General features: G+C 37.2%; 1 protein-coding gene across 10 annotated transcripts in view; it reads left to right on the top strand.

Moving 5' to 3' along the window:
- Positions 1 to 27,141, top strand: part of dennd1b (DENN/MADD domain containing 1B) — a 399,979-nt gene that overhangs the window by 248,731 nt on the left and 124,107 nt on the right. For 3 of the 10 annotated variants that reach the window (XM_069937862.1, XM_069937864.1, XM_069937866.1), the window contains 4 exons: positions 2,973 to 3,029; positions 5,778 to 5,831; positions 7,970 to 8,080; positions 11,898 to 11,966. In XM_069937862.1, the coding sequence (XP_069793963.1) occupies positions 2,973 to 3,029; positions 5,778 to 5,831; positions 7,970 to 8,080; positions 11,898 to 11,966 (291 nt within the window). The remainder of the gene's footprint in view (positions 1 to 2,972; positions 3,030 to 5,777; positions 5,832 to 7,969; positions 8,081 to 11,897; positions 11,967 to 27,141) is intronic. The other 7 variants (XM_069937870.1, XM_069937863.1, XM_069937867.1 and 4 more) reach the window with 5 other exon arrangements.

Below are 27,141 nucleotides of genomic sequence, written 5' to 3'. Positions count from 1 at the left end.
CCCATCTTCCCATATCTAAATATGAATCCAATTTCCAAGTCACTGCAATACATTTCCTTGCTCCTCCTAATGCTATTTTAATAAATTTCATTTGATATATTGATAATTTCAACTTGGGTTTTACTCCTTCTATATTCCCCAATAGGAATAAATCTGGATTAAGTGGAAATAGAATGCTCGTAACTTGTTCTAAAAAGTTCCCTGAATCCACTTAAAAGATCTTACCTTGGGGCATGACTGAGTTGAATTCAAAAAAGTACATAACTCTTCACCACACCTAAAGCATTGATCTGATAAATCTGATTTAATTCTATTCACTTTTTGTGGCATCAAATATAACTGATGGAAAAAAATTGTATTGAACAAATCTATATCTTACATTAATATTTGTCATACAGTCCCAACAGATCTGACCATCTTTGCTCATCAATTGTAATATTCAAATCTAACTCCCATTTCTATCTATATTTATCCATTCCTTGTTTAATAGTTCCTGTGGGCAATGAAAGATACATCACAGAGGTACATTTCTTAGTATTTCCTCACCCAATAAGAGTTTCCTCTTCACTACAAATAGGTAACTGCATATCTGCACCTAACACTTCTTTTAAATATCCTCTCAGTTGAAAATAACAAATAAAAGTATTTTTTATTCCTCAGTTGATGAAATGACCTCAGATGGCCTTGTTCATAACAAGCTTCAATATTTTAATTCCTTTACTAAACCAAATATATTTAAAAAAAAGTACAAGATAGGTTTTAATCAGAGGCATCTTGGACAATATATTTCCTTTTGTTTTGATGTTGTCATTTATCTTATTCCAAACAATAATCAAGAGTTTCAACAATAGTGTCTCTTTAACATTAATTTACAGTCCCATTTGTATATAAATTCCTCTGCTAATCTTTCTCCTATTTTATCCAATTCTATTTTAACCTATGTTAATTTTTCTACTCCAAAAAGAGAAGGAAAGAATCTCATTTGAGCCGCTTGATAATAATTCTTAAAATTAGGAAGTTGTAGGCCTCGTAATTCATATTCTTTCTATAGAAACTCTTGACATTTTACCTTTCCAAAGAAATTTCCTTACATGTTTATTTAATTCTTGAAAAACTTTTGTGGCAATAATATAGGTAAGGTTTCAAAGAAATACTGAATTCTTGGGAATATATACATTTTAATACAATTAACCCTTCCAATTAACGTTATAGATAAAATCATCTATTTTTTTAAAAAAACCTTCAACCTTTTTGAGTAATGGCAAATAAATCAATTTATAGAAATTTTTGAAATTATTTTCTACACGAATCCTAAATATATAATCCCATCTTTTGGTCACTTAAATTGAATATTTATATGACAATGACTTTCATCTCCTATCATGAGAGCCACAATTTTACTTTTGTCCAAATCTATAGCCAGAAATCTTACCATATTCTTCCAAATTAATGTGTAATTTTTGCAAGGAAGTCTCAGGTTCTGTTAAATATATTAAAACTTTATCTACAGATAAACTAATTTATGCTTTTCTTGACCAACCTTAAATCCCTTAATTTCCAAATCACTCCTAATTACCTCTGCTAATGGCTCTATGCAAAGCTAGGGATAAGAGGCATCCTTGTCTACTTGATCTCGTCAGTTGGAATGGAGTGGATATTTGTCTATTATTTACTACTTTAGATTTGGGATCATTATATAATGCCTTAATCCAATTTATAAAAGTTTGACCAAATCCAAATTTGTCCACGAGCTTAACACAAAAAGTTCCATTCCAACCTATCAAATGCTTTTTCTGCATCTAAAGCTACTTTTGTGCTAAAAGTATAATACTAAGTAGTCTGGCCACATCATCCACCTTTTGTCTCCCTATCTGATCCATATTTTTTAATTTAGGTAATAATTTAGTTAACCTTTTGCTAGTATATTAGCAAGAATCTTATAATCTGCATTCAATAATGAAATAGGTCTATACGATAAAGGTTTCAACAGGTCCCTTTTTTGCTATCACAGTAATTATTGCTGTTGAAAATTATTCTGGAAGAGTATGTGATATTGATGCTTGATCAAGCATTTCCATAAAGATAGGAATCAATAAATCTTTAAATTCTTCATAGAATTGTTTGTATGTGGTTTATGTCTTGTGTGTCTATGTTTTGCACCGAGGGCCAGAGAACACTGTTTCGTTGGGTTGCGCTTGTACAATCAGATGACTCCTTCCTGATGGTAGTGATGAGAAGAGGGCATGACTTGGGTAGTGAGGCTCCTTGAAAATTGAGGCTGTTTCATTCAGACACCCACTCTTGTAGATGTCCTTAATGAAGGGAAGACTAATGCCCATGATGGTGCTGGCTGAGTTCACTAAACTCTTTAGCATTTTCCTGGCCTGTGCATTGGCACCTCCATACCAGGTAGTAATGTAACCAGTCAGAATGCTCTTCAGGGTACACCTTTTAAAAATTTGTGATGGTCTTAGATGACACACCAAATCTCCTCTAACTCCCATTGAAGTGTATCTTGGCAAGCCTTCTTCATAATTTTATCAACATGTTGGTCCAAGGATTGATCTTCAGAAATATTGACATCCAAGAATTTGAAGTTCTTTAGCCTATCCACTGCTGACGCTTCAAAGTGTGCTCTTTGTTTCCCCTTCCTGAGGTTCACAATCAGTTTTGTTAGATGATTTAACTTTTAGAATGAAGCACAATAGATTTTACTGGATAATTTTTGAAAATGTAAGGAAATCATTATATGGATTGTCAAAAGAATAAATGGAAGTCTGTTTCCATAAATTGTGGAAATTCAGGCAATTTCACATAAATAGAATAGATTAATTGTCGAGAGGTCAGCAGGAAATGTTTATTTATCCTGAATGCCAAGTTTTTGGTCCGAGGTGGTATGGAGCCATTCAAATTTGACTTTGTCAGCTCATCAAATGTGAAGAATTCTGAATTTTATTTTCTTCATGTACAAGAACAACCAAGTATACATTAGAAGTGGACAACCGAAAAATATGCCAAAACAGGTTTTGGTGAGTTTTAAGCTTGAGAGTCATTCTTAAAATAATCTATCTGATGGCAAATTTCAATCAATGTTTTGTCAATAATGAATACCATCAGTTAATGCACTCCAAATAACCTGGGCTGCCTTGTGGAAAATCTCAGTGCATGACCTGCAATGGGGACTTGATTCATGGTTTTTCTATAAAACTATCTGCATATTCTTTGTTCCAATGCAATTGCTCCTCAGAAAATATTGAACAAAATGAGCTAAGTTCTCACTGCAGCTTTGCCTAAATTCTTTTGTCCATGTTCTTTAATGAATGCTACCAATTGGAAATCCTCCTGCAGCTTTATTTTATACTGTGCCTTTGGTTGGGCCACTAGAAAGTTTTAAACTAACAGTTGGTATATTTTTTCAGTCAAGCATTTAGTATCACCGTAAAATTTTAAAGAAACATTGCCAATCCGTTCATTTGCATATGAGTTGATCTCTTCCCCCAATGAAATGCTCAGAAGGATGCCATTTTGGTGGTCTGACTAATAGAAAAATTGCTGTCACTTTCAATATTCTTTGCTATGCTACTGGGTCTTCTTAATTTATAATCATTCATTAAATCATTTTTTTTCAGAATGATGATCAGATCTGTTGCACCTTCATTTTCCACTTTTCAAGTTTTTAATTGAAAACAAATAGTTTAAATAATGAGTGTGTTCATTATTATTACCGGTATATGAAATAAGGGGCTGTGATAAATGACAGTATTACCATCTAGCAGCAGTACTGAAATGAGTAATGATTTTGCATCCCAAAGTTTGAATATAGGACACATAGCCAGAGTGGCAAGGTCTATGATTGAACTTGAATAGAAGATTAGGGCGTGGGAAGTCACAGATTATAATAAATGTCTGCTAAAATATGGTTCAGTCAAAGTTCACTGCGGCAGATTTCAGAAGAAAAACATAATGCACAGTCACGATTTAGCATGTACTTGCTGCAAATGACTGATTAATTTCTGCCCTTAGACGTGAGTTGTTGGTCAATGCAAACCATCAACTTTAAGATCTGAAGGTGCTACAAAAATAACAACTATCTATTTCAAATTAATATAATAAAATTCTAATAGATGTCTGTGCAAGATGATCAGAGACGTGAACAAATTGGAGCATTGATTTTATGAATCATTCACCACAAGATTGGTAACTATAAAAGCTGTTTACTCAGCCAATAGCAGATCTTGGGTTATATAAATGAATGGCATAGGCAATGGGGAATTTAATTCTCAACCTTTTAATTTTGATGCATGTGATTATGATAATTAGGAGAGCTAATCAGCGTGATTTACAAATTTCTGGTGGAGAGAGTGTCATGGCTTCATTGGTAGTAAATGCATCTTTTGTGATTATGAACATGGTAAAGTCAAAGCTATGTTCATGCAGCTTGCATGAAGATATCAAATTTGTGCAGTCACCGGAATTTTGTTCAGCAAATCAAGTTCAGAATTTTGCACTGTAACATTTTAATGTACAATGCAAAATGATGGAAATACTGGGAGCTCAGTAACATTAGTAGAGAGAGATACCTTTCATGAGATAGTGTCTCACTCATTCAGCGTTTCCAATACTTGAAATTTTTTTTTAAACTTTAGAAATATAGCATGGAACAGGACTTTCCGGTCCATAAGCCCAAATACCCTAATTAACCAGTTTTTTTGCTTTTGAAGGGTGAATTCGCTCCAAGATAAAACCCATGCAGGCATGGGGAGAATATACAAATTCCTTACAGAGCATCCCAAATTTGAACTGGGCCACAGGCTCGGTAATAGCATTGCACTAACCGCTAAGCAAACCGAGCTATTTTTCCAAGTTGTTTATATTTTGTTCAAACACTTAAGAAATCTGACAGCAATTTTCTGTTTTATATATATAATTCTGGCTTTTACCTTTTGTTGAACTGCAATTAATACCCATTGAAGCTGAGCAAGTGGTCGAGCAGAGATAGTCCACTCTCAATTACAGGAATTAGTCCATGGTACACTGGGGCCTCGTGATGCATGGATCACCTTCCCGCTCTCAGAGTGTGTCAAGTAAATTGAAAACTCAGATTTCAGATTTATTGTCAGGATTTGTTCCATACATGGCATCACATTCAACCGAGATTCTTTTTCCTGTGGGTGAGGCAGAATTACCTATTATTGATAGTGCAAAAAAATGTATGCAGTGTACACATGTAAACAGAACTGTAAACAGATAATGAATGTAAACAAACTCTGTAATACAGTGAGAATAAAAAAAATCAATGAAGTGCACAAATAAGAGATATTAAATGAGTCCCTGATTGTTGAGTCTGATGGTGGATGGGTAGCAGCTGTTCCTGAACCTGGTGGTGCGAGTCTTGTGGCACCTATATCTCTTTCCTGAGCGTGAACAGAGCACGTGCTGGGTAGTGTGGATCCTTGATGCCCTCCTTGCTGCCCTCTGACAGCTGTATTCCCTGTAGAGATTCTCAATGGTGGGGGAGAGTTTTTCATGTGATATCATGGGCTGTGTCCATTACCTTTTGGAGGCTGATGGTAGTTATGGAGCAATTCTTTTGCACATTTTAATTGAATACATCCACCAAGGGATTATTTGGGAAAAAAACACAACCTGTCACTGACCAGAGAAAAAAAAAGGTTTGTTATGCAGTGCTCCTTTGGAATCATTTTGATGTTTTCTTTCCCTGCTTTCTTCTGCTCACCTGCAGTCTAAATAATACTGTTACCTTTTTCTTCATGTAGCATTCGTATTTCATCACCCCTGATACGAGTGGACTGCCTACAATACCTGAAAGTGTAAGTATAATAAATACATGAGTAATATTTACTTCTTTTATTACACATTTTGTGGGAGGGCATTTTAATTAATTTTAGCAAAATCCTTAATGTAAAATTATTGTAAATTAACTCGCAATCTCTGATATTGAACTTGTGTATTTTGTGGAAGGGTATTTCAGTTAATTTTCTCAACGGTTTTCAATATAAAATTATTGTAAATTAACTCCAAATCTCTGGTATTTACCGTAACTTATGTAGATGTGATTCACAGGATTGCCACATACTTTCAGGGCATAATATCAAAAATATGACAAACCTAAAATGGTTAGAAATATATTTTCAAGTGCTTCTAAAGTAAAATTGATCAATTTATATGGATGTTAAATCAAATTTCATAAAGTTAAATCTTACAAATACATGGCTGATTTGATATGGTTGAAATTTATTTGATGACTTCCTGTTACCATAAACACATATTATATGATAGGTTTGATCTGATTGAATCTTGAGCGAGCATAAACTTGTCATGAATACCAAGAGGGATGTGAAATTTAGCCTCATTGTAAATTCATAGCAGTTGGACAAATATATATATTTTTACACTAATCCAAGTATTAGAATATATATAAAAAAAGGTAGATTTGGCTCTGACCAGATGTTGGTTCCGTTGTGAGTTTTTGATTAATCTACCCAAAACATTCAGTTTAGTTTAAATACCGATAGACACGCCAAATGCTAAAACTGCAGTCTCGGTGCATCTGGAACGTGCAGAACATTTGCTGATAACTTTGGAGTCCTGTCCTGGTATCAGTCTCTGCTGTCAGAATGAAACTAGAATGATCATTCCAGGCTGCTTCATGGAATCAGCAGAATGGTTGATGTGGACTTGCAAATTGGCCAGACCTGTGAGCACTGATTTAAGATGTTCTTCCCCAAAGGATATTTGCCAACCTAGGTTTTTGATGGCAATCTTGTGGCTTTGCATTTCCAATGCTAGGTTATATTTGGCCAACTGCTTTGAACATCTAATAAGGCTAAACTGTCCAGCCCTCTAGCTTTCTATGTCTTGCTTTTCCACAACTTAAATTTCATAGAGATCAAAGCTAACATAAAATATGCATATATTGTGAACAGAAAGTTATTAAATCAATTTAAGCCATGTCTAATCAGCTGCCTAGTTCCCATGGTCCGATCCAGTTACATGCTCCAATCAACTGTGCAGACCTCTGGCTATTTCAACTTAATTATTAATGATTCGACCATTCTTGCAGTATTATGTGCAGTTTGGTCTCCACACTCTCAGAGGATGTGATTGCAGAGGAAATTCATTAGGATGCTACCTGGCTTAGAAGACGTAGCTAGAGGAGAGAGAGGCCTAGCTTGTTTTCCTTGGAGTAAAATGGAATGAGACATAAAAATATGTGCAAGATTATGGGAGTGATAGAATCATGATATTATTTACATCTTACAATGGTAAGCTCATCATCAATTATTAGTCAGATGTTGAAGTGAAAGGTAGGAAATTTACAGAGGATCTTGAGGTGTATTTTTATACAGTTATTGATGTATGGACCATTCCATTAGAGGAGATGCTGGAATCAGATACAATTACTGCATTTTAGAGACAGTTATATAGAATGATGCAAGGCATAGAAGAACGTAGTGTTAATGTGGACAAGTGGGTGAGTGTAGACGGGTAAATGGCTAATGTTGATGAAGTGGACAAAGATTTCTGTTTCTGTGACTTTGTGAGTAATATTTTGGGCTTTCTTTGTTGTGAAAAGTAAAAATGAAGCAAATGATGTCGTTTATAAATATTGAAAAACATTATTTGATCAAATCTTGTGTTACCATTTAAAGAAAAAAAAAATGTAATTTAATCAATGACATATTCAAATACAGATGTTAAATGGGTAACTTTGCAGACACTGGGATTGTAGTGCAATGTCCAAAAGTGCTGGAGAAACTCATCAGGTTACCCAGCATCTACAAGAAGTAAAAGGTAACTAAAGTTTTGGGCTTGAGGCCTTTGTCAAGCTATGATGCTGCGTGGCCTGGTGAGTTTCTCCAGCATTTTGTGCATTGCTTTCAAATACAGATCTTTGGTCTTTTATTACAGAGGGTGCTTAAAATCAATTTTTGTATTTATATTTCAGAGAAATATGACAGAGTATTTTGTTGCAGTGAGTGTCAACAATATGTTGCAACTTTATGCCAGTATGCTGCACGAGCGACGCATTATCATTACCTCCAGTAAACTTAGCACTGTGAGTACTTGTGTCACTTTTAAGGTTACATTTAAGGAAAGACTGGATAGTTACATGGATAGGAGGGGACTAGAGGGGTATGGACCGGGTGCTGGTCAGTGGGACTAGGAGGGTGGGGATTTGTTACGGCATGGACTAGTAGGGCCGAACTGGCCTGTTCTGTGCTGTAAGTGGTTATATGGTTATATGGTTATTGAAAAATGGGATGTTTGAGGCATTGCAGCTTTTTACCTCAAAGAAAACTGCACACAAAAGATTTATCCCCCCCCTATTTTTGCTGGATAAGGTCAATGAGAGTTGGCTTTGATTGACTTTAGTATGAAAAAAATAAGTTCAAGCTATGCAAGGTCTTCTGAGCCATATTCAGAAAAATTAATTACTGCTGGTGATTGAGAGATAAGAGGTTTTTGACTCGACAGAGCTCATTTAACTGTCTCATCAATATAGAGAATTCGTTAGTGCTTTTGTGTTCCTTATTGGGGGTTTATACTGTCAAGGCTACTTGAGAAAAAGCAAAAGGCTATGATAATAATGTTACTTCAAGCAGTAATAAGTGAATTCATTTTAGCTTCTGTGCAGCGGCTTTGGAAGATGTAATAGTACTGTTTTAGAATAAGGCTTCAAGTCCTTTGTGGCTGAAGAGGAGCTATTTCTGTGATATTTCAAGGCTTTGCAGTAGGATGTTGGAGCCAAGTATTCATAATGACTTTTTATGTTGCCGAGTTCGCTATTGCTCATCAACCAAATAATTAGGTCTTCTGCACCAGACATGTGTGGTGCTTTATTAATAATACACTATTAGATATTTTGTAAGAAATAATGCAGTTGTCTTCGAATCAGCCAAGTTCCAGACTAGTCATGTGCTCTCTTCAGTGCCTTCAGCAGCATCCTGTAGAAGGTGATAATCAACATTTGATCGCCGTTGTAATCAAGCAAACATTAACAGCATCTTAAAACCTGTCATTGACAGATTGGAACTAACTGATGCCAGCACCAGTTTGTTTTCAAGGATTTCACTTTACAACAGATGAGCATTGAATCCTCAACATTTTCTCAGGCCCATTAGTAGTTATCAACTTTTAAAATACAATCAGAGCAAGTCACTGATGTGCTGACGCTGTTGTCAGTAATCAATAATATGGTTACCATGTATGTGTCCCAGAGAGCAGCTGACGGCTATCAAGGTGTCCCTGGGCATGTCTTCAGTATGCAACACATGAAACAGGCTCATAGCTTGTTCCTTCTCACAGAGGGTCAGCTCAGACTGCCCGTGGAATCCAAAGCAATTAGTATGGGAAGGCAGAGAGTTCAGGGAGTGTACCCAATCTAGGATAATCCTGTACGTTCATGTTTCTGAAGTATCATTCAGCTTTGGTTCCTGTTCATAGTCATTCCTGCCGTAGAAGTTAAATAAATCACCTCTAATGTTATTTCTCAAGAACTTCTCTTTTTAAAAGCCATTTCTTATCAGAAGGTCTTCTTGCAATTGTTGACCCATGATGAAATATATTTAAGATAGTAGTTTAGCTGGCTAAATTGCATAAGAAATAGGAGCAGGAGTAGGTCATCCAGCCCATCAACCCTGCTCTGCCTTTCAACATGATCATAGCTGATCTGATGATGGGCTCATCTCCAACTACCTGCCTTTTCCCCATATCCCTCAATTCCCTTGCTATTGTAAAAATCTATCCAACCAGTCTAGTACATTTATTGAGGTCACCTTCACTATTTCAATGGGCAGCAAATTTCACAGATCTACAACCCTGTGGGAAAAGCAGTTCTTCCTCATCTCTGTCCTAAATCTACTACCCTGAATTTTGAGGCTATGTCCCTTAGTTCTAGTCACCTCCACCAGTGGAAACAACTTACCTACCATTATCTTAACTATGCCTTTCATAATTTTGTATATTTCTATAAGATCCTCTCTCATTCATCTAAATTCCAGCAAGTACCGTCCAAGACGACTCAATCTCTCCTCATAAGCCAACCCCTTATCCCTGGAATCAACCTGGTGAAGCTCCACTGCACTGTCTCCAAAGCCAGTATATCCTTCCTCAAATAAGGAGATCAGAGCTGCACACAGTACTCCAGATGTGGTTTCACCAGAACCTTCGGCATAACCTTCCTGCTCTTAAATTCAATCCATCAAGCAATGAAGACCAACATTCCAATTGCCTTCTTGATAGCTTGCTGCATCTTCAAACCAACCTTTTGCAATGCATGCACAGAAACTCCCAAGTCTGTCTGCATGTCAGCATGCTGCAATTGATTGCCATTCACATAATATTCTGATCTTCCATTTTTCCTTCCAAAGTGGATAACTTCATATTTGCAAATTATTGAACTCCATCTGCCAGACCCTCGCCCACTCACTGAGCCTATCTATTATCTCTGCCGACACTCCATATCCTCTGCACAATTTGCTTTTCCACTCAATTTAGTGTCATCAGCAAACTTAGATACACTACACTCTGTCCCCTCTTCCAAATTGTTTATTCTCATATCATTTATTCAGATGTATTTGTGCTCCTTCCTTTACATAACAGCACCCTAATGAACACCTAACCTTCACCTTTTGTTCTGTTGCATATCTAGTCATTTGTGTTCACATTTCAATCTTCTGAGAATTATTTTCTTTGAAGTTGTTTTGATTCATTGTTTCCTCTAAAGCCAATCAGGTCTCATAACACTGGACAATATTTTTTTTTTCAAAAGGTTTGCTTGCAGGAAAAAAAATGGGGATTATGATAGACAATTTCAAGCTAAACACAAAGATCATTTCAGATTTGCGATATCACGGAGGAAGTTGGAGAAGCAATAAATAAACTTTCATTGAATTTAGCAGGTTTAATCACATAATGATACTGACACATTGCGTTAGTTCAACTGACATGAAAATGTTTTGCAGCAGATTTTCGTTTGTACTCAGCATCTGATGCCTCTCCTGTCAGCACCAACAATAGTTGGCCAGCCGATGGATTCCAAATGCCATGATACTGCTTTTCCATGGTTGCATTTTCCTGGTGAAACCTTTTACCATATTCATCACCAAGATCAGCAGGGCAGAAGTACAAGTGTGAATGCAGGAAATGAATTTTCAATTGCTTTTGTGTGCTTGAAGTAGACTTAAACTATGAGAGGAAATCACAAAAATTCTATTTCTAAAAAACAATATGTGACAGTAAAAATTTTAAGGTGATTTTCGTTATCAGCAGCCAAAAATCCAGAAAATACACCCCAAAATGTTCAGGAAGAAAAATCTTCTTAGTACAGTGTTATTTTTAAGCTAAATGCTGGAAGAACTCAGCTGGTCAAGCAACATCAGTGGGAGAAAAGGAATGGTCAACTAGCTTCTCGACTACAATTCACCAAGCTCAAAATGTCAACTAATAACATTCGATGCGCTGAGTTCTTCCAGCAGAGTGGCTTCTGCTTTAGATTCCAGTATCTGCATGCTCCTGTGTATCTCTTTGAAGTTTCCCTTGTCATATAACAATATAACATAACAATTACAATACGGAAACAGGCCATATCGGCCCTTCTAGTCCTCATTGATTTAAGTGAAACTCCACTAGTTCCACCTACCTGCTCCTTGCCCATAACCCTCCAACCCTCTCACATCTATGTACTCATCCAACCTCCTCTTAAATGGCAACATTGACCATGCTGCAACCACCTCTTCAGGAAGGTCATTCCACTCAGCCACCACTCTCTGAATGTAGAAGCTTCCTCTTATGTTACTTCTAAAGAAAATAACAATTTTTTACGTGCAAAAAAAAACATGAGTCACTATGAACCTTTTCTCTTATTGCTTGAGGTGCTGGACAGGGAATCTTGGGGCAGTACTGGAAAAAAAAAATCAGTGAATGTTTATTTCACTAAGAAGGTAAGAAGTAATACCAATGAACATGCTGCACATCTTCCCAACAATGGTACTTCAAAATGTAGGTATTTGTCAACTGAATCAAAAGGAGAAAATGCTGTAATATTTTTGTTATGTGGAAGGATGAAGGGTTTTGGAAATGGCAGACATACCTGAAGTGTCTCGTCCCTCTACAGCTTAACCTCGTACCTTTATTTCAGGTTTCCCCAAACAGCAGCATTTTGCTCTTGGATCAACACTGGTGGAATCTTTTGCTTGAAGGTCATATCTCAGCAACTGCACTTGAAAATATTTTCTTTTCCTTCCCACTCCACTCCCTCTTCTCTCAGCTGTGTTTCACAAGGAGTATTTACAAAAAAAATAAAGTTTTCTTTTTAGTTGGCTGTGCTTGATTTGTTTACAGCTTTTCTGGCAGTCAGTGGTGTGATGTCATCCTGTGGCTATCGTCTGGTTACTGTTGATGTCGCAGGGTAGCATGAGTGATAAGAGCTTGAGAGCTTCAAGGCTTCCCTTTTGAGCCTATGGCATATTGCTTGAATTTATGGCTTTGCAGATTTTTGAATAGTGCCTTAAATAAAATGAGATTTCTTTTTGAGGGTTGTAATTAAGCAGCATCAAATTTTAAAATTTGCAGTTTCTATCCCACATTTTGGACAACTTGCATAATGTCATAAATACCGGCATCACCTACGGCTCCTAGAACGCTTCCACCAGCGTTGTCTCCGCTCCATCCTCAACATTCATTGGAGCGACTTCATCCCTAACGTCGAAGTACTCGAGATGGCAGAGGCCGACAGCATCGAATCCATGCTGCTGAAGATCCAACTGCGCTGGGTAGGTCACGTCTCCAGAATGGAGGACCATCGCCTTCCCAAGATCGTGTTATATGGCGAGCTCTCCACTGGCCACCGTGACAAAGGTGCACCAAAGAAGAGGTACAAGGACGGTCTAAAGAAATCTCTTGGTGCCTGCCACATTGACCACCACCAGTGGGCTGATATCACCTCAAACTGTGCATCTTGGCGCCTCACAGTTCGGCAGGCAGCAACCTCCTTTGAAGAAAACCGCAGAGCCCACCTCACTGACAAAAGACAAGGGAGGAAACACCCAACACCCAACCCCAACTAACCAATTTTCCCTTGCAACTGCTGCAACCGTGTCTGCCTGTCCCGCATCAGACTTGTCAGCCACAAACGAGCCTGCAGCTGACGTGGACATTACCCCTCCATAAATCTTCGTCCGCGAAGCCAAGCCAAAGAAAAGGAGCAGATGTTTCCTTGTTACTAATTGACATAGAAAATAAATTACTGCATATTCCCTATCAGAATTAATTTTGAAATTATTTGGGAATTTTTAAGTTCTGTCAAACAAATTTGTTTTGAAGTTAATTTTGCACTTCTTTTTCCATGCTCTTTGTTCCAAGTCTGTTTATTAAACTGAAAGATAAATAATGTAGAGAAATGCAAGAAATGCAGATGCTGGAATATTGAGCAAGCACTGAGAAGCTGGAGGAGTAGATGACGGAAAAATAGGTAGTCAGTGTTTAGGATCGGGACCCTTCCTTGAGAGTAAAGTGGTGGGGGGGGGGGGGGGATAGGTGGTGAGGATATGGAGATTCAAGCTTAAAAATTGGGTGGGGGGGTGTTGAGGAGGATGATGCTGCGCGGCCAAGAGGTGATAGGATCCTAGATAAATGAAGGTGGGAGAGTGGAGTGACATGTAGGGGAAGACATCACAAAGGCAGGAAGTTTGAGAGATAAAAATGAATGGAAGTAGGTAAAGAGACTAGTGGAACTAGATCCCAGTGAGTTCCGCCTTTGTTGCCAAACACCCAGGAGCTTGAATTTGTCAATATCAAGTAACCCCAAACTTTTTTCAGTTTTTACTTTTCTCTCAAACATTTCCTTCTCCTGCAACCCCTGTAGTCTTCTCCTTGACCTTTCTTACCTTCTTCTGTCTAATATCCTGTTATCACTTGGTTCCTCCCCAGCTTCCCTCCCCCAGACTCCCCTCATCCTATTCAGTTTTTAAGATAGATATCTTTCCTTCCCATTTTGGTCTCAAAAGGGTCCTGACCCAAGTTGTTGACTGCCTATTTCTCTCATTGGGTACTGCCTGAACTGCTGAATCCAACCAGCATTTAAGTTTTTGCTTTTAAATCATGCACCTGTTGGTGGTTCTTGTGTCAGTGACACCAGCACTGGGACAGGAAATGACTATTGTATGAAACTCATTCCAGGAAGGGACCACGAGAATAGACACATAGAACAGACAAGTGGGACTGGGTTCAGACAAGTGGGCATGTAGGGGAAGGAGGCTCAATGGTTCATAAAGAAGCAGAAAGATGGAGAGTAAAGTTTGAAATTCTACTTCAGATACTGCAGATAAAGGGAAAGTTTTTTTTTAAAGTAAATTAAATCGAGAGAGAGAGAATGAATAATGGATGAGTAAAACACAGAACAGAGATTTAAAAAGTGTAATCTAAGACAGTGCCTGAAAACACAAACAAATTTCATGAATTGCAACCCATGATTACCACTGGTAACAAAAGCTGTCCAGCTATGGGCACTGGGAGGAGGGAGAAAGCGGCGGAGAGGAAAGACAATCTTTTGTGATGAAGGATAGAATCAGTTTGAAAATAAGTTTACAATGAATACTAAAATCAACACCGCACTATTATTTGCGATGATTTGCGAAGAGCAATATGCTTCACTGGAAAAGTGTTGTAGGTGGAGAATGATGAAACTGACATGTCTATGGAACAATGTGTGAAGCAGGATTAACCATAACCATATAACCATTTACGGATTCGCAGAGTGCTGGACATGGAAAAGGAACTGTTGGAAGCTGACCCAAAGTTATGTCAGCAAACTATCAGTAATTTATCATATATAATGTTGTTACAGTGATCAGGTGTTTCTCTCAGAGACTTTTATCAGAAGCAGTTGAGAAAATTGTCAGCTGTGAACCATGCTCAATAATTGCTCGCTATCCAGTGATAAATATTCACAATATTTTTGTCCTGCTGTGCCTCAATCAGAATTAAGAACCTCTGCATTTGTAAAGTAGTAAATCGTGAAAATCTATAGACACTGTGGTTAAAGTAAAAATACAGAAAGCAGGATAAACTCAGCAGGTCAAACAGGGTCCTTTATGTATCAAAGGTAAAAAGTACATAATCAACATTTCTGCATTTATAAATGTTTGTTGACCTCATGTGACCCTCAGTGATCACGTAGAATGCAGAGCACATGCACAGACCATTCGGCCCAGCTAATCCTTTCCAGTTTTATGCCCGGTGCTCCCCTGCTCTACTCCTGGTGGACTACAATTAATGGCGTTGCTAAATATTTCTTTTACAGATGTTTATCTCCTTACATTTCTCAACACCAGCTTTCCAAATATTTCCTCTGCAAAGAAGTTTCTCCTGAATTCTTCATTAGATATAGTAGTGTCTGAGTTCGATTCTTTATCATATAATATTCTTTCATCATCTTGAAGACCTTATTCCATCACCAGTCAGCATTCCCATTTTTTGGGAAAAAATTAGGTAAATGATCATCAAGTGATATGGATCGGCCTTGACTTAACTAAATGATGGAGCAGGACCAAATGATATTTTGAGAATCAAGAGATGGTTGCACATGAGTTCAAATATTTGGCAGATTAATATAATATTAAACCAAAACTATAATGCAGGACAAAAATTCATCTTCAACTTATTATCTCAAAGCCATTTGAATTTTTCTCATGTGACCAATTTGAATATTACGTGAAAGAAAAATGAGTGTTGTCATTTTTTTTTAAATTACGATTATGTTGATATCATCAGTAGAATGTCAGTTTTTACATTGGCAAGTCAATAGTTCATGGTAATAGGAGTGAGATTGCTGGTATAAAGAGTAAAGCATTTAAGTCATGACTGTATGAACAGGCTGTGTTTGAACATCAAGCAGTACTCGAACTGCATTCAAGGCCAAGAAACAAATCATGATTTTACAACAGTGCATGAGCTGACTTACTGCTGTTGTGTGCCAATAGGTAAGCAGTATCACAGTTTAAAGCCATGTCATCAGTTTTCAAATCAGTCAACCGTGCAGGCTTGTCATATGTCTGTATAATTGTTCCACACCAGGCTTTCTTTAACTAGTCAGCTGGGGCCATGCATTTTGTCTTAGAGACTTTGGCTGGCCTGCAGCTGACAAGAGGCTTCTCATCATCCTGTCAGACGTATGCTAACCAGGGTGTATCATTTGCAACCTACAGTGTCTCCCAAGCAGGTTGTTTCTACATGGACCTGCTGTCAGTGTGTGTGTGTGTGTGTGTGTGGTTAGTAAGTCGACTGTTTTATTCAGCGTATTGTCTTTACAGAACAGAAGAGCGGGCAAAGCAATGTCCAGTCAAAAGCCCCTCACCTTGTAAACCCATTTCTTTATGCCACTTTTTGTATGGATTCTTAAAACTTCCCCCTTGTTTATAAATAAACCATGATTGTTTCCTTGGCCTTGAGGCCTTGTTGAAATAATTGGAGTCAGTTGTCTGAGTTTTCTGAGCCATTACTTCATGGCATTGGCTGCTGAAAGGTTGTTTCCTCAGGGACAAGACAGCAGCTTGTTTGTAGTGTCCATGTGCCCTCTGAAACTCGTTGGTTATGTCAGGGTTCTGCAGAGAGTTTCGCTGGGTCAGGAACTGACTGCACGTTCATGTTCTAATGATTTCTAGTTGGAAGTAATAAGATTTACTGCAGCTATTGCATTAGTGTGCCAAAAATACGAGAAATGTCACCAGTTATAGAGTCTCTTTTGAATTTTAATTGGTACGTTTTTCTCACAGTGCCAACATTTTTGGAGAAATTTATTTTTCCAAGGTTCAAGGATCCTTTTATTGTCACATAATAATACAAAAAAAATACACGTGATATACTCCAACTTTTGCCTGCCATAAAGCAAACAAAGAGTCCCCATGATCATTGTCTGGCGCCTCTAACAGTAAGAGAAAGGTAAGCAAAAGGGGGTCCATGGATTCGCCTCCAGCGATCCTGCAGCCTCTGCAGCCACACAGACTCCTGTTCAGTCCATTGGCAACATGAGCTCCAGACCAAGCCTCCAAGTCTAACAGTACTCGATACCTGTTTTATTTTTAAATTCATTCATTATCAAACTTAAGCAGATCTATTGCAGCCAATGTAATGAACAACATGAAAATAAGCCATTTAATTTCATCAGGATCAATACAAAACATTTTTGCCAATGAACAATGGTCATGATCCATTTTAATAGTAAATGAGCTACACAATTTTTAAGCAACATGTCTGTAAATGTTGCACTTGAAATGAACAAACAGTGAAATTCACACCCTCCAGTTTGACTGGAGCTTGTTTCAGGTGTTTTTGACAATCAACACAGATCCCCTGTTGAGTTAACAAGTCACCATAGGTTAACCCCAGAACACACCAAACCAAATCTTTGGACCACCATGTATTTTCAAATTAGGTTTGGATCTGCCTACTTCTAATATACCTGTACATGCCATCCATAATGTTTAGGGCAAATACACTCCCCCACCCCCCACCCCCACTCCCCCTTATTTGCCTGTGCTTCCCAGTTTTAAAATTGTAATCAAACAATTTGCATGTGATTATGCACATTCCAGATTTTATTCAAGGTTATTTGTGTACATTTTGGTTTGGCCATACAGAAATTACAGCACTTTTAATACGTAGGGTACTATAATGTTTGGGACATTTGGCTTCACAGGTGTTTGGAAGTACGCAAGTGTGTTGAATTGCTTCATTGATGCAGATATAAGAGAGCTAGGCTTGCTTCAAAACTTTTGATCACCTTTGGCATCTGTAGTTCCAATTTTTCAACATGAGGACCAGAGTTGTGCCAATAAATGTCAAAGCAGCCATTATGTGGCTGAAAAACAAGAATAAAACAGTAAGAGGCATCAACCAAATCTTAGGATGACCAAAATCTACAGTTTGGATCATCATTAAGAAAAAAGAGCGCACTGGTGAGCTCAGTAATTGCAAAGGGACTGGTACTTCGAGGAAGACTCCACTGTTGATGACATAAGAATTCTTATCAGAATGAAGAAAAATCCCCAAATGTATGTCTGACAGATCTGAAACATTCTTCAAAATGAGGCCCTCACATGAACAAAACAATTTTTTCAATTTATATAGATGAAATATAAATGTTTGTTTGCATGTGCATTTATGTTTGGTTGTGTGTCTGCATGTTTTGCACCTCTGACCGGAGAACGCTCTTTCATCGGGTTGTACTTGTACAATCAGATCACAATAACCTTGACTTGAGAAGGCAGGTGTGGATCTATCAATGACTACTTTCTGCAGAAGACTTCATGAACAGAAATACAGAGGCAAGATCCAAGACATGGCAAAGGTGGTATTCTTTGGAACTTGGGCAGTTCCTTTTCGCCTCCACACTTCGCTCTTGCCATCACTCTGATGTGGGTTAATCTTGGTCTCATCTGTTCACAAGACCATTTTCAGAATTCTGCAGACTCTTTTAAATATTTGGCAAACTGTAATTTTTAAAAATGTATGCTGTAATTTATAAAAATGTATACATATGCCATGGTAACAGGCCATTTCAGCCCACAAGTCCAATTTATATCCAATTCATGTACAACCCTGGTGCATTTCAAATAGTGGGAGGAAACTGGAACCCCTGGGGAAAACCTACGCAGACCCTGTGGGATTCTACAGTGTGGGATTCGAATCCCGGTCTCGATCGCTGACACTGTAAATGTGTTGCACTAACCACTACGCCAACAGTGCTGCCCAATCCTGGCTATCCTTTCAGTGGCTAACTAGTGTTTTGTATCTTGCACTGTAGCCTCTGTATTTCCGTTCATGAAGCCTCTGCAAAAAAAAAGTATTAGGCATTTTAAATTTATTCTTCATTTGTTCAAATTTCCCAGTCTCGAAACAATTGTTACAAGCCCAGAGGACCCCAAAATGCAGCAGCAATAGAAATTCACCAAGACAAATGGTTACCTAAACAAAAGTTGCTTTTAATTTTCTTTAAAAACATGATCAGACTTTAACTTATTACTATAAACTTAATCTAACTTAACCCCCTTCTAATTCTAAGTGTGCATGTATGTAATGTGTATATGTTCAGGAAAGTTCTTTGGTTTAATAGTCCAAATCATTCACTTCTCACTTCTCCAAGTTCACCGGTATCAGGCAATTCTTATATTGTGCATAGAATTTTCACCAGGCTCTGGTGCTTAAAGGTAAGTGGTTACCACTCAGGAAGGTTCTTATTGGTTTCAGAGAGAGATTTGTTGCTCATTCGACACACACAAACTGATTCCCTTTAGTGCTTTGCCAAAGAAACTTGTCCCATTAGGGTTTTCAAAATGATAACCTCTTCTTCTGCAGGTCACCACAGAGTACCTTTTGCTTCCCTTATTTCAAGTGAAACACTGTAGCCAGCCATTTCCTCTTGTAAGGATTACATGGGTTTTCAACAGGCTGAATGGGGTTTTCAACAAGCCTGCCAGCTTGCAATGTTGCAGCCTCAAAAAGCTACTGCAGAACTGACCTCTCTCTCTGATTGTCTCTCTCTCTCTCTCTCTGCTTTTAAAAGGAACCCCTCCCAAGGCTCCAAACTCAATCCTTGAAAGATCTTTATCAGCACTTGAGTCTGGAGTTTTCCATTTGCACCTGCTTTTGAAAATCTTTCCAAAGCAGTACTGTTGTCTCTGCAAAGTCCCGGAGCCTGAATGTGTAGCTTCAGTAAAGCTCTTGCATTTTAAATGAGATGTGAAGTGTAAGTATCTGTTTATGAAGTGACCTACGCTAAACCCCCATAATCTATCTCTTTTTAAAACATATTTATATGTAATATAACCCGTAACACAATCCTCTACCTTCTTAAAACCCATCCGCACCCAATTTATCCAAGATAAATTGATTATCCATTGAAAATGGAATGTCTATTTTGACAGTGGGGCATTTTTCAAGATACTAAACCTTTCATAGCTATTTCATTTTCAATATTATTCCATAATTTGATCAGATGTTTCAAAATAGGTGTTTCCTTATTTCCTACCAACTATTTACAATTCAATTTATAGATAAAATCCTGTAAATTTATCTCTTCTATCTTACTAAATTCTATGTTGACACAAACAAGGATTTTATCCAAACTAAACAGTACAGTAATTAATCTCAATTGAGTAGCTTTATAATAATTCTTAAAATGGGGAAGTTGTAAGCCCCCCAATTCAAACTTTCGTCTTTTTTTTTCCCCAAAGGAACTCTTGCCGTTTTTTCCTTTCCATAAGAACTGCCTAACACTTGCATTTAAATCCTTAATTTTTTTTTGAAAAAGTGATATAGGGATCGACTGAAAGATAGGGAAAATATTTATCTTAACACATTTACCCTACCCATTAAAGTAATAAGGTATTCCATATATTCAAATCTTCAACAATTTTATTGTTAAAGCAAATAATTTAATTTATATAAATCTTTTAAATCATTATCATCTGGATACCTAAATATTTAATACCAGCATCTAGCCACCAAAATGTAGTAACCATTTTACAATTAGTATAATCATCCCTGACTGGATACATAATTTCACTTTTCTCCCAATTAATTTTGATTCCAGAAATTTCCCCAAATACTTATAGTCTTACATGTAGTTTATAGGATCAGTCAAATAAACCAAAACATCAGCAGGAAATAAATTAATTTTATATTCCTCCTGATTAACCTTTATACACCTTTAATCTTCGAATCTTGTCTAATAAGCTCCACAAAGGGTTCTGTTGCCAAAATGAAAAAGACTGGTGATAAAGGACAACCTTGTCAGCTCAATCTAGTTAATGGAAAAGAAGTAGAAATTTGTTTATTAGTAACCACCCTTGCACAAGGATTTTTATTAAGAGCTTTAACCCAATTTATAAATGTCAAACATAAACTTCTCTAATATTTTAACCAAAAAAATCCCATTTTAATCTATCAAAAGCCTTTCCTGCATCCAAAGTAACTGTCATGTTTAAATCACCCCTTTTTTGAACTAAATAAATCAACCTTGCAACATTATCAGCAGATTGTCACTTTTTGACAAATCATTACTTTTTTCTGTCACTATCAAGTTAAGGCCTTTTTGTCTGGTTAAATAGGTCTGCATTTGGCCTTACATAGTCAGAGTGAACTGGAATTATTGATTTGGAATAGTAATGTAAATACATTTATTTCTGTAATGTATAATTTTCTTGAAATGAAAGCCCCCAAAATAGGGGTGCATTCATCAAAATTAAGATGGGAAGTGGATCTAAATAGACAAATAAATGAGAAAGATTGGATGGAATTATGTAAGCATAACATGACAAAAATAAATATTAGGTTACATCAATATAATTTTTTGCATCAGTTATATTTGAGTCCACAAAAACTAAATAGACTAAATCCTGTTATATCAGATTTATGCTTTAGGTGTAGACATGAGATTGGAACTTTTCTGTATTCTACCTGGCAGTATCCTAAAATCAGATATTTTTGGTTGGAAGTCTTTCTTTTTTGGAACGGATTACGGGGGTCAAGTTCCCATAGGGTCCGATGTTATTCTTATTGAGTAACATTAAGGTTATAAGACCACAATTCAAATTAACTATGTATCAAACTGAAGTTGTACAAATTACGTTAGCAGTTTCTAAGAAATGTATAGCAATATCATGGAAGTCAGATATAGATTTAGGTATGAAAAATGACAGACAGAACTTTGTATCTGTATAGCATTAGAGAAGATTACATATAGTTTACCAAATAAGTACTATTTGTTTTGGAAAATATGGCATTCATATTTACAAAATGTAGGTTTGTATGTTTGATAAACTCTCTGAAGATCTCACTTCTTGGTAACCTTCAATATGAGATTTATGTTATAAATGCTTTATTCCCTTGGCATCATCTGGTACTTTTTTTTTTCTTAGTTTGTTTTTTTCTTTCATGGGATTTTGGTGGAGGGGAGGGAGGTGGGAGAGGGGGAAGGGTTTTTTATATATACCACATGTATAGCTTTCTGAAATAATTTTTGAATTTAATGGAATGTAATTAATATTGTGGTTTAACATTTATAAATAAAATATTCAAAATCAAAATGAAGTCTTCTGCAGAAAGTATTCAATGAAAGATCCACACCTGCATCATGAAGAGTGTTTCTGATCTGTCGGACACATGTTTGGGGATTTTTCTTCATTTTGATGAGAATTCTGTCATCTGCAGTGGAGGTCTTCCTTGGAATATCAGTCCCTTTGCGATTACTGAGCTCACCAGCACCTTGACGAAAGGCTCAAGCCCAAAACGATTGTTTTGTATCTTTACCTTTGCTACATAAAGGCACTGTTTGACCTGGTGAGCTTCTCCAGCATTTGTGTGTTTTTTCATGAGTTCACCTGTATGCTCTTTCTTCTTAATGATGTTTCAAAATATTGATTTAGGTAATGCTAAAATTTGGTTGCTGCCTATATTACCATATTATTCTGTTTTTCAGCCTCATAATGGCTTCTTTCATTTTGATTGGCACAGCTCTGCTCCTCATGTTGAAAAATGGCAGCTACAGACTCCAAAGATGATCAAAAGCTTTGAATCCAGCCTAGCTCTCTTACACTTGCACCAATGAACCAAGTAAATCAACCTGAGTACTCACAAACACCTGTGAAGTCAAATGTTCCAAACATTATAGTCACCTGAAATGAGGGGACTATGTATAAAAAGTGCTGTATTTCAGCATTGTCAAATCAAAATGTATACAAATAACCTTGAATAAAATCTGGCATGTGCATAATCACATGTGAATTGTTTGATTACAAATTTAAAACTGTAGAGCACAGAGGAAAATAAAAGAAAAAATTGTCTTTATCCCAAACATTATGGAGGGCTCTGTACGCCATCTGAGGCTTCGCAGTTTGTATAGACCATGAACTTGTATATAAAACTTTAGCTTGTGGGCAAAGCATTCCTTTGATTTTTTTAAAATCATATTTTCTCCAGTGAAAAATATGGTTTTGTACCTGTTTAGAACTTGAAACAGTGCTCCCACAATAGAGTTTCAACAGGAAATATCTGGATTTTGGTTGAGCAGCAACATATTTTCCAATTGTTAGATAACATGATGCACTCCGGACCTTGTAGCTTCAAATTGTCTTGGTAGAAAGCCTGTGGAACAAGGAGCCACTGTCTAATTGATGATGAATTACTGCAGCTAAATTATGCATTCAGAGTTATAGTGGGGAGGTGAGTTGACTTCAATGCACAGCTGCCCAGTTCTAATCTCTCTTATTTCTGCCGTACAAAATTAGGTGATAATTCTCTATTTACATTTGTTTTTACTTATTGTTGTGATTTCAACAGAATATTGTGGAATATAATATATGTAAAATGAAATGATAGCAGAACAAAAACAGAGAGGAAAAAAGAGGTGTTAAATTATCCATAAGAAAAATCAGTAAGTTGGGAGGTAACTTAATTTAGTTGATGCAAAACAAAGAAGTCATCGTTACAGGACCTGAACTACCATCACTTGTACTGAGGCAAATTAAATATATATCACCATTCTGATAAAGAAAATTTGTAGTTGGTTTTTAATTCCCTGAAAGTTGGACATTGTTTTCTTTACTTTGGACTGAATTAATATGAAGGGAAGCCAATCAATTTTGGTTACAACTTTTAATAGGTGATCTTTTTTTCCCCAGCTGAAAAAAGCTGGGCATTTTTTGTTCATTTCTCTGTGGGTACAAATACAAAAGAAACTTTTGATGGTTGAAATTATCAAATTGTGTTCAATTAGTTCACTCCTTCCAAGGACATGAGTACTGTTGAGGCAATTATGTTAAGAATTTGTGCCAGCAGTACAATTGATGCAGCACTCAAAAGAATTAAAGTTTAAAACACCTCACTAAATGACATCATTTGACAGTGGGTGGAAAACTGTTGCCATCTGACAAGATCTCATGATGAGAAAACCTTTGATTTCAGCAATGTTCAAGTCTGCGAGTGAATGGAACAAAACACAATACTTAAATAAATGTTGACTGCAGCTTTATGGAAGTTGGCTCTGAGATGTTGCTTCCAAAAAGACTGAAGAAGAAAGCTCTTCTTTGCAATAAAGCATTTAATTTCAGCTTCAGTTTATTTATAAGACTCAGTCATTTCTTCACCCATGAGATTCTTTCATCCTACTGAATCATAAAATCAGTATTTGTGTTCTATAATGCACTAAAATATTCAGCAAAGTTTATGAAAGAATAGCAATGAAGTTGAACTGGTATTTTTGGTTGTTTTTTTTTCTTGGAGTGGTGAGATTGGTTATCTCTGCCAGATTAACAACATTGCTCTTTCTGCTCAAATCCATCATGGTACTGGTTTCAGGATTACTTGCGGTATTTTGGTGATCATGAATCTCCACCTGATTCAATGCCCCAGGGGGATTGTTTGCTTGTGTTGCTGGGGAGGGTTTAAACTAATATTGCAGCAGGATGGCAATCCATGCAGAGAGACAGGGGAAAGTAATGCAGAGGCCAAAGTAACAGGAAAGTAGAGGTGGAGTATAGAAAAGTCAAATTCCAAAGACACAAAGAGAACTAGATTCTGAAAGGACAATAAGTGCTTTCTGAATGCATAGTATTCACAAGGTCAAAGAACTTGTGGCACATGTCAGAACAAAGGGGTATTGTTTACTGGCTATCACAGAAATGTGGTTCAGGAATAAGAGTAGGATTAGGCTATCTGGCCCATCGAGTCTGTCGAACATTAATTTTTGTTTATAATTACATGAAGTGGTAAAGGGAAGATGAGAAAGAGGAATTAATATTGGGTGATGCAGAAATGGCCAAAGGCTCAAATGAATAATTTAAGGCTATCTTCACAGTGGAAAACATGACTAACATGCCAAAAGGTTATTAGTATTTGGTAATATGGAAATAACCAATCTTCAAGGTGGAGGAAACGTCCAACATGCCAAAGAGAGATGTTATGTATGCGATGGGAGGTGATAACATTGATGTTACTATCACTAAAGAGGTAGCACTAACCGAACTAGTGGACCTTAAAGTAGGTAAGCCCCCTGTTCCTGATGAAATGCGTCCTTGGCTGCTGGAAGAGATGGCAAAATTATAGCAAATACATTTATGTTAACATACCAAAATTCTCTGGACTTTGGGCAGATCCTAGTGGATTGAAAAACCACAAATGTCATGCCACGGTTTAAAAAGTGGATAAAGGCAGAAAGCAAGTAACTCTTGGCCTGTTAGCTTAACATCTGTAGTCAGGAAAATACCTGAAGCTATCGTTAAGGAAGAAATAGCAAGACATCTGGATAGAAATTGTTCCATCAGACAGACATAGCATGGATTAATGAAGGGCAGATAATATTTGACAAATTTACTAGAATTCTTTGAGAAAATTATGGGCACATTGGATGTTGTGAATGTGGATTTCAAGAAGGCCTTCAATAAGATACCCAATAAAAAAACTTGTCCATGATTTAAAGTTGCATGGAGTATTAGGTAATATATTAACATGGAGAGAGGATTGGTTAACCAATATGAGGGAGGGAGAGAATCAGGATAATAGGTGTTTCTCTGGTTGGCAATCAATGGCAATGAGGTAGTGTTGGGCCTACAAGTCTTCATTGGTGTTTTGAAAGAGGGGACTGAATGTAGCATGTGCAAATTGTGGAGACAATACACAAAATTTAATGAGAGATAAAGGTTGAGTGAGTGGACACAGATCTGGCTGATGGAGGACACTCTGGTAGATATAAGGTCTGGATGAAATGAAAATATTGACCAGATGATTATTTAGTCAGGAAAGATTGCATCATGCTGTTGTGGAGAAAAGACTTGGGTGTGCTTGTACATGAATTACAAAAAGGATAGTTTACAGGTACAATGGATAATCTAGAAGGCAATTGAAATGTTGGCCTTCATTGCCATAAGGATTAAACTTCAGAGCAGGAAAGTTCAGCTGCAGCCATACAGATGAGGCCCTGCCTGGAGTGTTGTGTGTAGTTCTGGTCTACTTATTTGAGGGATACTGGATTTGGAAACATTGCCGAGGAGGTTCACCAGTTGATTCTAGAGATGAGGGGTTCAGCCTGTGGAAAGAGATTGAATTGCCTGGGACAGTACTCGCTGCAATTTAGAACTATGAGAGGAGATCTTGCAGAGACATAAATGATTGATAAGATAGAGGTCCGAAAGTTGTTTCCACCAACTATGGGACATAGCCTCATGGTTTGGGTGAAGAGATTTGGATGGAGGAGAAAGTGCTTTTCCCAGAGTGTAATTAATCCGTGAAATTCTCTACCAAGGAAGCAGTTGGATATATTTTTTCAGAACTGTTGGAGAATTAATGATTATATGGAAAAGGTAGTAAGTGGATCTGAGACCACGGTCAGATCATGCATGATCTTACTAGATGGTGGAGCAGGCTCAATGGCCCATATTGCCTATTCCAGCTGCTACTTCTTAAGTTCTAATAGAATAGTGGGGAAGATACCAATGGCAGCAAGAAAGGGAATTGGCCTCTTGGAAAATGAGGCCTGTATAACATGGCAGTTTTGCAGAAAATGGATGTCTTTGAATGGTGTTGGATGAGATATTGAAAACGCGAGTGTGAGAAATCGCTCGAGCGCATCAAATCTTCACATCTACTTGACTTCTGGCTGCCTCATTGAATCATAATCATAGGCTGTGCCACAGTGACATGCACAGGCTGGAGACTGCAGCTGCATCCAAACATAAACTTAAAGTCGCAAGATACACTGCTATAATTCTTGGCTTCAGAAAGAGTGAAAGAGCCATGTTGCAGTACTACCACCTACAGACATGGGAGATGCTGCTGTGAAATATAGTCACATTGAAACTCGGATTTCCCAAAGGGTGTTTATGTGCATTTAGAGGTGGGAGGTTTTGTGGTCGCCCACTTTGTGATTTTGATGTATTTGACATAGATCGTATTTCTTTTGCTGTAGTGATCAGGGGGAACACTGAAATTGCAGTACGGCTCAGGAATCATATCTCAACCACAAGTTCAAAAAGAAGTTGCATGAGATTACTCTGGAGTTTTCATCGCATTGTTCTCGTTGGATTTCAGTCTGCTCACTCACCATTTTGCATCTTTTAATTATTC

The sequence above is a fragment of the Narcine bancroftii genome, chromosome 5 (assembly GCF_036971445.1).
Source record: "Narcine bancroftii isolate sNarBan1 chromosome 5, sNarBan1.hap1, whole genome shotgun sequence".
NCBI lineage: Eukaryota > Metazoa > Chordata > Chondrichthyes > Torpediniformes > Narcinidae > Narcine > Narcine bancroftii.
Note: the sequence above shows the minus strand (reverse complement) of the source record. Positions and strands in the feature narration are given on the sequence as shown.